General features: G+C 45.6%; 1 protein-coding gene and 1 long non-coding RNA gene across 7 annotated transcripts; both read left to right on the top strand.

The window, feature by feature from the left end:
- Positions 1-281: 281 nt before the first annotated feature.
- LOC124705476 lies at positions 282-4,474 on the top strand. Of its 6 annotated transcripts, none has more exons than XR_007004025.1 (4): positions 282-1,508; positions 1,749-2,901; positions 3,540-3,653; positions 3,907-4,474. It is a non-coding gene; the product is annotated as an uncharacterized LOC124705476 (long non-coding RNA). The 6 variants fall into 6 exon arrangements; XR_007004027.1 differs by having other exon boundaries at positions 1,749-1,808; positions 1,910-2,901; positions 3,540-4,474; XR_007004029.1 differs by having other exon boundaries at positions 1,749-1,808; positions 2,810-2,901; positions 3,540-4,474.
- Positions 4,475-9,472: 4,998 nt separating this feature from the next.
- On the top strand, positions 9,473-11,437 carry LOC124647463 (protein FAR-RED IMPAIRED RESPONSE 1-like). The gene is made up of 7 exons (XM_047187407.1): positions 9,473-9,569; positions 9,687-9,785; positions 9,889-9,908; positions 9,960-10,095; positions 10,148-10,344; positions 10,436-10,717; positions 10,835-11,437. The coding sequence occupies exons 1-7, from the start codon at positions 9,473-9,475 to the stop codon at positions 11,435-11,437; spliced, it is 1,434 nt and encodes a 477-aa protein (XP_047043363.1).
- Positions 11,438-11,817: the final 380 nt, after the last annotated feature.

Below are 11,817 nucleotides of genomic sequence, written 5' to 3' on the forward strand. Positions count from 1 at the left end.
ATTTAATTTGGTTTGTGATATTGATAGTTTGGTTCATATGGTTTATTTGCAAAAAACAAAATTTTAGAGGACTAAATATAGGAAGTTAAGGTATGGGAGGCGTTTTGTCCTCTAAATTTTAGGGAATCAGTTAAAGATGCTCTTATGCCTAAACTGTACATATATTTCAGTTAACTGTCTATTTTCTCATGTGTTTTAACCTGGGCTCAAAATATCACTGAACTGGGCTTTACATTGGACGAACGGCATCAGGCAACGCGTTCCTCACTTGGCTCGCCCTCCCCACTCTCTTCCTCACTTGGCTCGTCCTCCCCCTTCCCGTACCTTTCTCCTGAGTGTCCTCACCGCCGGCGAAAGGGAAGGTCAGGCCCTTCCTCCCTGCTCCAGGCCTCTACTCTGCCACCTACCCACCGCCGGCCTCGGCGAATTCGCATCCCCGCCGCTGCAGCTCCGCCGCCGGCGTGAGAACCGTGTCGACCCCTGGTTCCTCTCCGCCGGCACCACGGTCGGCCCATCCCTTGCCTCGTCGCCGCTCTCTGCAGGCCCGAAGTCCTAGACCTCGTCTCCACTGACCTCACGCGCGTTGGAGAAATCAACAGGGCCAGCTACCTCCTCCCAGTTCCCTAGGGGCAACTGACGCCGGAGAGGACGCCCCGATCCGGCTGGTTGACCGTGTGGCGAGCTTCCCCGATCCCCAAGTACGGCATGCTCGGTCCACTCCCCTCCCACGGATGGTAATCCCCCTTGCCTGAACCGGCACCCCTTATGATTTCTTCCTTGCTGGATCTCATCGTGAGAGGAAATTGCAGGTGCTGGATCTCATTTGTGACCATTTACGTTTAGTTGGCTAAGTAGTAAAAATATGATACGGAGTACTTGTCCGTAAGCGCCCCATTCTTTCTGGAGCTTTTTTCTTCTGAAACAATCAAGTCTTAGTTTTGTTGTTGTAAATCAACTTGATATAAATTGCTTGTATGCTAGAACACCTATATCTACATGTTTTTTTAAGATTTTGGCATAATCTAGACTGCATAAAGAAGAGAATATAAGTAACCCTATATCTTCACTTTTTTGGGAAATTGCGTGTTGCTGCATAATCTGAAGAAAGTGCTTTGTGCAATTACATGCTGGAATGTGTAGAGAATTTCATCCTGTAGTTTCCAAATTCTTTATCTATCTTAGTGTGCAATAGATTGATTCAGAGAAGGGTTAGTCCTGACAAAGAGTAGCTTCTAATTTTTGTTGGTTGTTTATCTATCTCTGGTATCCTTAAATAGTTCGTTTCACCTCAGATTTTACCTAAGCTTATGTCATCACAACCCCTTCCAATAAGTTGTGATACCTTTTTTTGCTGATGCATCTCATGTGGATCAGGCCCTGTCTGGCAAATGGGAACTGGACCCTGCTGTTTCTGAGGACCTGCTACTGTGACTTGCCATATATTAGTGTCATTGCATCCTGCAGGATCTACTGACCCTAATGTTGTTGCATTCTTCTCTCCCACTGAGGTAATGATTTCTTCCATAAGATGACTCCAGTCACATCAATTATAAACTTTGCATAAGCAGCCAAGCATCGTCCTGTCAGTGTGTGTTTATACTTGATAACATGCAGTTGCTTGAGCAAGATGGCTTTATGGTTGTTAGCATCTTAACATGATACACTTGATGGGCAAAGTTCAGTTTTCTTGTTGATGAAATGTGTGGGCAAGGTATTATTTCTGACAGATGTTGTGTCTCTTCTGTCAGGGAGGAAGCTACCTGCATGCAAGAGCCGTGTCTGTGCATCATGTTTTTAAGCATGTGACGGTACATGCTTCTTTTAAGTTCTTTGATTTGATTATTCCATCCCATAAGAGGCATTACAAGTGAAACGTGGATGTACTAAGTGCTCTGTTTTGATTATGTAGAACATGTTGATAAGCTACATGTCGGCGTGCTAGTAGTTCACTTTTACTATTGGTATCCATTTCTGCATATCGTTTCCTTTCCCGCTCCCTCTTCTTCTCTGTGCTATCTATTACGGGTTGTGGCTGAATGCGGGATGATGTGGGTTCATTGCTACTGCAGTTCTCCATGTCTACTATATGTACATATTATAAGAGAACAACATTAATAATAAGAAATATTAACAAATTTTGCATCATTCTATATGGCCCTGCAACTTCACGCAATAATAATTAGAATAAGTTGCAATCATACCAGTAGGGATGATTTCTTGCCCTTGAAATGCCATAGGAATTGATTGCCTCTGATAGCTGTCATTCCTTCTTAGCCATTCATCATCTTCAGAAGGAACTTCATTTTCCTTGTTCACTGAAGGAACCTCATTTTCATTGTTGAATGTTGTAGCTAAATTACATACAAATTATTAGATAGCTGAACCAAATTTTTATAGAGATTTTAGGAATCGTCATACCAGTGACGAGACTTCCTTGCCCTTGAGATGACATATGAGGTGTTTGCATTTGGTATGCGTCTTTTTCAACAGGGACAACATTTTCCTTGTTCCAATAAGTGTCTCCTGGTTAAAACCAAAGGAGAATGTTGTTTAGTGGCATTATACACATGAATTGAACATACTGGCTAAAAATTGCACCTTTAAGAGCAGGTGTGTTTTGTAGTTGAGAAAGTGCAGATGGATATCCATGTGACTCTTGTCGTGGCTGTAACAGATGGTGTGATTTGTAGTTTAGCTTTCTTCTGCTGATAGGATTCACGATGCTTCTTAAGTAGCTCCTCTTTTTTGTGTTTATCCATTTCTGCATATCTCTGTCTACGTTGTTGTTTGATTCGTTCTTTCGCATCAGTAGGCTTCCCTCCATTACTTGTGGAGATGGTGTTGGACAAGTCTTTGAAAGGAGTTCGTTCAGTCGATTGTTTCGACGGCTCCATCTGCAAGGTAACAGCATACTTATTCTCTGTCATGAAACATTTACTGTTCAGAACCTCCTAATGGTTTTACTACTAAGGTGAAAGTGCAAAAAGGCATGAAGCAAGTGCACATAAGTGTACCTTTCACTATCCAATTCAGAATCAACACCTTCGATGGCTCATCCAAAATGTCAGGAGTGTTGTCCTATTGTGACTTTTGGTTCTGTTGTCGCCAATTGAATGTGGAGCAACCTGTTCATCAAGGATTTGTTGTGCAACTCAGACTTTTTGCTAATCCTAAAGATAATATACTCAATTTTTGTAGTACAACTTAGAATTTTGCATTTAGCTTATATGCATATGCAGATATAAAACTACCAAATCTGAATGCAGTTGTGAATACGAAATTAGTTCATATTTGGAGTCCTGCTCATGAAATCGAGTAGAGTTACACCAGTACACCACACAGCCTACCAGTGCACTTGCTGATGAACTTGAGTCCTAATTATTATTTTTCGTGGGTCTACTGAAGTTTAATAACTTTTGACTTCTATATGTAGTAAAGTTAATGCAACACCAATACCTTATTGATATACATGTGCACGTGCCCTGAGGAAATAGTAAAGTTTAATGCAACACCACTAACTTATTGATCTACATGTGCAGGTGTCCTGATAAAAAAGCACGGAAGTACTGGCGTGTGACCTTTATGAGTTCGATAGGATCTGGAATGACATGAGGACATATTAGGATATAGACTATGTCATGTCCAAAGCCAAGGTTTGTGTCAGTACACCAGCCCAAGGCACAATTCAGTTTATGTATGCTTGCAGCCTATCCATAAACTGGTAGAATACATCAAGTATCGAGAGGCTTGCATCTTCTAAACTGATCGTCATGCAATCAGGCCTCAGGCATTTTCGTGCATATATCAATGGCAACATGTTAGCCTATCCATAAAGCTCAATTCTAGAAATGTAGATAAACTGAGTGACCTCTAATGATCTAATGATCTTTGTAAATTGTATGCCAGAAGAAGTAAGAAACTGATGCGATGTCTGAGCGTCAAAGAAGAGGCGGCAGACCAATGAGGCAGACCACGGGGCGTCGGCGAGGCGGCAGACCAATGAGGCAGACCACGGGGCGTCGGCGAGGCGGTAGACCAATGAGGCAGACCACGGGGCGTCGGCGTTGGCAACCAGCAAGGTCGATGGAGAGATTGCAGTCGTCGGCGAAGATACGGCAGACCACGGGGCGGCGAGCTGGTTGCCATAAGGCAGGCGTCAAAGAAGAGATGTCAGACCACGAGGCAGCGAGGTGGTTGCCGGACGGCAGGCGTCGGAGTAAAGATGACAGCGTGAGGGTGAGAAGAGACGGCAGCGTGAGGGGGAGGTGATTTCGTTGGTCTGATTGATTTCCATATACGTTTTGGCTGATTTTTTCCTTGTACGTGAGGGGGAGATGATTTCGTTGTCCATTTCACTGATTGATATTTCCTTGTACGTGGAGGGGGGAGATGATTTGGTTGATCTGATTGGTTTCCGTACACGTTTTGGCTAATTGATATTTCCTTCCATGAAACGTGAGACTGCTTGACTTTCCCTGTTTTGGTTGGGTTGACGGACGACCAAAGTGACGACCAAAATGGCAGAAAACGGAGGAAATTTCTCCTTTTAATATAGTAGAGAAAACAATGTAATTTGATACTACCTCTGTCTATAAATAGATGTCTTAGATTTGTCAAATACTAGATGTATCTAGTAACTAAATAGTGTCTAGATACATCAAAATTTAACAAACTAAAGGCATCTATTTATGGACGGAGGGAGTACTTCGTTATGATGAAAATGGATGGTAGACTTTTCGGTTATTCTTTTCAAGGCAGAAATCGAAATGGATGATCTCATGCCATCCTGGCTAGAGTAAACTGAGTATATACATAACTTTACAATAATCTGCGAAAAGTCTAAACAAAATGACACAAATGAGGATCCTACGAAAAGGGGCATACATCACTAAATAACAGATCTAATCGAACTGTGTTAGGGCATCTCCAGCGGCGCGACGTAAATGGACGCTGGGCGACCGTTTGCGTCCGCCGTGACCGAAAATGCGTCTGCCACCACCTCCAGCGACGCGACGCAAAGTGACCGGGCCGTCCGCAGAGACGCAAACCCGGTGCATATTTGCGGCAGGTTTGCGTCTCTGCGAATGCGCAAAGTATCCGCTCGCGTCTCCACCGGGCCCGCCTGGCAACGAGCCTGGATCGAGGGCATCGCTTCGGCGGCCATCGCTTCCGTGGTCAGCGCTTCCGCGTCTGTGCCGCAGCCTTCGGCATCAATGTCGCGGCTTCCTTTTCTGCGCGCGCACTGGCGGGCGGCGGCTGGGCTTCTGCGTCACCTTCATTGGCATCGTATCCTGCGCGCGGCCGGCCTTAAAAGTCCACCGGCCCGTTCCTCCTTCGCCCACACCTCCACTCGCACCACCACCGCCGCAGCGTCATGGGGAAGAAGAAGAACGACTTTGAGGCGTCCGGCAGCGGTACCAACAAGGGGGAGCGGACGTAGAGGGTACCACTGCCCGTCACGCTGGGGAGGCTGATGCACGGGAAATGGATGCCGTGCGAGGCCCGGCCGGGCGTGCAATTGCCTGGCGGCTGGCGGCTCAGCTGCCGCCGGGTGCCCGTCCCTCCCGTCCCTGCGCGTGAGCCAGATCGGACCGCGGAGATCCGGCGAAGGAGGCGGTACCTGCCACCGGACCTCCGCGCCGATTCAGTGTACGCCATCGACTCTGAAAGTTGGCGTACCTATCTCTCGACCGAGAGGGATCCGAGGAGGAGGGCGGGCTTCATGGGCGACAGGGATTTTCCCTTCGACCGTCCACCGCCGACTCGTCCACGAAGACAGCAGGCGCCGACGCGTCGTGACCAGGCATCGACGCGTGCGCAGTACAACGACGACGACCACGACGACGACTACGACGGCGACTACATCGAGGCGTTGGCGTACCATAATGAGGAGGTCAAGGACGATAGCGATGACTACATCGCGGTCGTCTTCCACGAATGGCAGCAGGCCATGGCGGAGGGCCGCAAATTTGAGTTCCCCGAGAACATGATGGACGATGAGATGGCGAAGCTCGGCGTCCTCGTCTCCGAGAACGACCCACCTGTGCAGCCGCCGCTGCCCCGCTACGCCACCGGCGTAATGCCGCCGGGCTTGTGGGAGGATGAAGCCCTTCGACTGCGCTCCAGGACTCGGCCGCGCAACAACCGCCGCCGTACAACCCTTGGGCTCCTCCTCCACAGCCGCTTCCCTGGGCGCCTCCACCGCCGCCACAGCCGCATCCCTGGGTGCCTCCATCGCCGCCACAGCCAGAGCCCTGGGTGCCTCCACCGCAGCCAGAGCCATGGGCGCCACAGCCAGAGCCCTGGGTGCCTCCACCTCCAGCACCGCCGGCGCGCCCGGCGTACGCTCCCCCGGTTTCCAATTGGCCGTGGACGGTACCGGAGCTCATCGTGCTCGACAGGGTCGACGAGCAGCAGTAGGCGCACTCGTTTAGGGTTTATTTTCATGTGTTCAACTATGTAAATTATGTTTTCATGTTAAAAAAATTGATTCGGCCAAAAAATGCGTCGTGCCGCTGAAGCCACCCCCGACGCAAACGGACGCGCGATCGATTTCGACTATTTCGGCGTCGCGCCGCTGGAGATACCCTTATGTATGGCATAACATGACGATATATACCAAATAATCTCGACAAAGGTACCATCACTATATTGCCATAATTGATGGATTCAAACCCTGAACCTACAATAGAAAACAATTAAATACCAAAAAGACATCCTAATTCAAGACCAATAATTACTACCTAAGAAATTATTATGGGTAATCTAAGGAAAAAAAAAAGGCGACTCTGATCCTAGGATCAACATGCATATATGTGAGAACTTAATGTCACAGCGTATCTTCAGCTTTATGTACGTAGACAAGAGCTGTTATATATAGAAAGATAACAATTTAAAAATACATAGACTGTGACATTTTAAAACACATTTTGTAGCAACCGATTTTATAAGCTCGTATAACTATTTCACATTACCAAGATATATATGGTTAGTGTTTATGCTAGCACACTACCATTACTACCAAAATCCTGATGGGTTATGTAAGTTCAAATAGCTCCCACAAAAAGTTCTGAGATTTCCTATAAACTTTATTAAAGGAAGCATAACTCGAGCAATACATCACAATCACTTAGTGCCAATTATTTGTAAATTTGGACAAAGTAGTATGACATGCTTATCACACATTATAACATCGATAAATTGACATAGATTGCCTAAAAGTTTCAGTTTTAAGCTTTGCACAAATAGAAGGAATGAAACTGTGAGATCGCATAAATTGGGAACATACTTGATAAGAAACAGAGAGTAGAGATTTTACCTGCAGTCAAACCAATAAGGGTTAGATAAAATTTGAAATCTCTAATCAGCCAACTTAAACAAAACTACCAAGAAACTGTGAGATCTTCATGCAAACAAATACACGACAATCACCTGTTTGTCACATTTAGTCATCTCCAAAAAGATGTATTACCATCGCTACAACAAAATAGCAAGAAATAAGATTCCAAGAAATATCTAGTAGCATTGGAGATTCCAAGAATATCTCCGTGGGTGCACTATGACGAGCTGATCTTCCTCCTACTACTGACCATGAAAAATATTAAATCAATCAGATTATGGAGGTGGGAGTGGAAAAAATATTGCCATAATCTGAAGCACATAAGCATGCACTGGGAAGAAATTTCGGGATGCGTAGTGTCTCAAGAAAACCAAAAGATTTAGCAGCAGGCAGCTTGGTGGTTTCAGCATTTTGGTTCATAACATCAGCTTGTCGGTCTTAAACTCAGCATCGCGTCCTATATTGATGTAGGAGTAAACATTTAAATACTACAAAGAAACTTAAGCACTGAGGAAAGCATTTGCATCTGAAGATGTGATGTTTTAAGAGGAGAATTAACGCGAGAAACAATTTGCATGCCAACGTACTATTCATCATCACACATGCATGTGCAAGGATGGCAATGGGCAGGGTATGGGCAGGGTAGAGAAATACCATACCCATACCCGTATAGTCGATGGGTACAAACTTCTACCCATACCCGTGCCCATGGGTATAAAATTTTACCCATACCCATACCCGACGGGTACCCGTACCCATTGGGTACCCGGTGGGTAGGTTAAATTGTACACAAGTCACTCGCAATTTATCATTTATCAATAACAAATTCGATTAAAAATTAATTATCTCAATTCGATAACAAGTAGTTTAGTACATAACAATTAAAAAAATATGAAAATCCCATTCTCATATAGTAAACAAAAGTAGATGTGTCACCTAAGAAATAGACAATAAACGGGCAGGGTATGGGTATACCCGCGGGTACAAGGCTATACCCATGCCCTACCCATGACTTAAGGGGTAGGGTATGGGTACTACCCATGGGCATTAAAGTGTACCCATACCCTGCCCATACGGGTACGGTACCCGCGGGTACCCGTACCCGTGGGTAAAATTGCCATTCTTATGCATGTGGTAGATCACGTCGTCTCCACACCAATGCATATGTATCAGGTTCGAAAAAACCAAATGAAGTTATGAACTACAATCTACATCTCTTATGTAGTTCTTTAGCGTAACATCAGCTCATGCACATTTATATACCGGTGCCTAATAACTTCCTATCACACCCCGTTTGTGGTGCATGCTTTATCCATCTGAGTTAGTTGCACATTTCTTTAAAGGTCAACCACGAAAATGAAAGTACATTGTATACAGATAATAAAAATAATTAGAAAGAAGGCAAAATAAAAAACAAAAATGTGTCAGCACAAATGCAGGCTAATTTGCCTCCTTCAAATAGATGGAAAGAAACATTATAAAGATTTCGTAGTGTAACACCAACGTCAAGTATTGATTGCCCTGTTGGTTGAGAGCATGGACTATGACGAAGGAGGGCGTGGGTTCGACTCGGCCTGCCCGCATAAATTATTTTTCTAACCATTTTGACAGTTTTCACGAATCTTAAAGAACGATCCAACGGTTCTCAGTATCAACTGAGACATAAAAGAATCTCAGTCACCTAAGACTTAGCAAATCCGTTATCCTTATGCAACTGATGGTTTACCTGGATAGTACGGAAACGACACCGGGCTGCTTAGTCATGCTGCTCCTATAGATTGAAAATCGAGAGAGGATGAGTGGTACTTGTGGTGACCGAGCGTCAGTGCAGCGGCTTAATGCTTCTGTCGTCTTGCCTCCATTAAATTGGTTCCTGTATATTAAAAGCATAGAGATAGATAAGAGCAATTTCAATAGTATAGCCAACTATTGGCTATAACAAGATGTCATATCATTTGTAGTCATCATATAGCTAACATGTACAATAGTTGACCCACCTTTCACTCTCACAAGGTGCCTAGAAAAATGGAAAATGTACCTTTCACGAAAAGGGCATTGAAGACTCTGTGTGGTAAGATCAGCAACGAGCAAGCGGATGATGATGTAAGGAAAACAATTGAGGTTTTCTCTAAGATGGGGGCTGCTGACCCCGAATTCACGTACAGCGTGCAAGTGGATGACGAAAGCAGGATCAAGAAGCTACTCTGGACAACTGAAAAGGGAGGATACAGTACCATTATTTCGGTGAAGCAATCACGTTTGACACCACATACAAGACAAATGTATATGATATGCCTTTTGGTTTGATAGTTGGCGTGAACAGCCATTTTCAGTGTCATATACGCAGGGGTGCTGCTGCGTGAAGTGAAAGTGGAAAAGTTTGAACGGGTCTTCAGGGAGTTTGTTAAGATGATGAGTGGGAAAAACCCAGTGACCATATTGACAGGTTAGTGGAGTATACACACGCCTTGATTTCTTATTTCTAGCCGAAAAGATATCCTTTAAAAACACTGAACAATGAAGAATGTGACTGTTTTTTTTGTGCACAGATCAGTGCAGAGCGATGGAGGTAGCGATTGGAAATGTTCTGCCAGCAACTAAGCATCGATGGTGCAAATAGCATGTGTTAAGGAAAACCAAGGAGAGGCTAGGTGCCCTGTATGGGAAGAACAACCAGTTCAAGGTTGATTTCCACCGGATTATGAATCAGATGCTCACAAAGGAGGAGTTCGAGGGTGCATGGATTCAGATGCTAAGTACATACGCCTTGGAGAAAAACCCATATTTGTACTAAATATATGAAACCAGGGACAAATGGGCAAAGCCTTACTTCAGTGGAATTCTGTGCGAGGATGACCAGTACTCAACAAAGCGAAAGTGTGAACCACATGTTGAAGACATACGTGCCCCCTGGCTCGGCAATGCACGTGTTTGTAAAACAATTTAACAAACTGCTGTACGACCGGGATGCAGAAGAGAGCTTCCAGGAGAAGAGGACTCGTCTGGTAAGCTCGCCGGACCAATTTGCATCCCACCGACAGACCGCATCACATCTTGTATTTACTGAATGCTATTCCCTTTTTTCTGTGGCCGCAGGGTGGAGTGGTTTACAAAGTTGGCGAACCCATGGAGAAGCACACCGCAAACATATATACCCGAACTATGTTCGAGAAGTTCCAGGAAGTCATGTATAAGTCTGGGTCATACTACGTCGACGAATTGGTGCCAGGAGAGATATACGTGGCAAAAAAATTCAATAGCGAGAGCCTAGAGAAGTGGTGCAAGGTGGAGTACAAGGTGTCGGTCAAGGATGGCTATTATGCGTGCGAGTGTGGTATGTACGAGCACATGGGGATGCTCTGCTGCCATGTTGTTAAGGTGCTGACGCTGATCGTTGTCTTTGTACAATTTTTTTTAAATCCACCTAATTGGGGCTTGCAAAAACTAGTGATGCAGTTGTTTGCTGACATTTTTTTTGCACCCTTTTTTCGGCAGGTACTAGTCCACCTCAGGTGCACAGAGATCCCTGCCCCACATGTGATGAAGAGATGGACAGTGGACGCGCGGGATGTTTTGCCGCTCCACCTGGTGCAGTACCAGAAGGACCAGGGGTTGATGACATCTTTCAGCTTCAGGCATTCGCAGCTATACCTCAACTGCATGGAGGTGGTGAGGATAGGGGATGTAAACGTTGATACCTACACCACGGCAATGGAGTGCATAAAGGTCCTGGTGCCGAAGCTTAAGCTTATCGCGGTCGAGATGGATGGCTTAGGGCTAGAGCAGAGGCTCAGCGCGAAGAAAGCTCGAGTGGATATTGGTCCTGCTCAATTACTCGTGGAGCAAACCGCCGGTTCGAAGGACTGCGGTGTAGCAATCATCCTGGACGCAGCCCTTATAGCGCCATCGAAGAACAGAAGCGGCAGCAGGCCAACAACTAGCCGGGACAAGCCGCCGTACGAGACAACCTCGAAAAGGACAAGATTCTGCACTATCTGCGGGCAGTCGGGGAACTACGTGCCCCGATCGCCCACCAGGAGCTGCGAAGCCTTGGAAGGAGGCAAAATGCTCGAACTACGGTCTGCCAGGACACCGTAAGACTAGCTATATCAAACATGCAGCAGCTGTGTAGCGTGGGTCGGCGGGTCCCTGTTTTCAATGTTGATTCCCTTATATGTAGGACTGATTTTAATCTAAGCCAGAAAACATAATATGTATTGGTTGTGTAATATGTTAGTATTTGATTGAGGAACTTAATTTGTCCTGTAAAAAACATGCTTTAAATTTTGGGTTGAGTCCAGGTCCTAGACCACACATGTCCAGGTCCTAGACCACACATGTCCAGCTTAGGTCCATGTCTAGGAGACTGACCCCTGCTCGAACAGGAACCCTCGTCGCCTGCTCACTTCCGGATTTAGCATGGGCACGTTTCCTACGATGAAAAGTGGTTGGCACCCCATCCACCGTGTACTTGGCAT

Source organism: Lolium rigidum, chromosome 4, assembly GCF_022539505.1.
Source record: "Lolium rigidum isolate FL_2022 chromosome 4, APGP_CSIRO_Lrig_0.1, whole genome shotgun sequence".
In the NCBI taxonomy this organism is placed as follows: Eukaryota; Viridiplantae; Streptophyta; class Magnoliopsida; order Poales; family Poaceae; genus Lolium; species Lolium rigidum.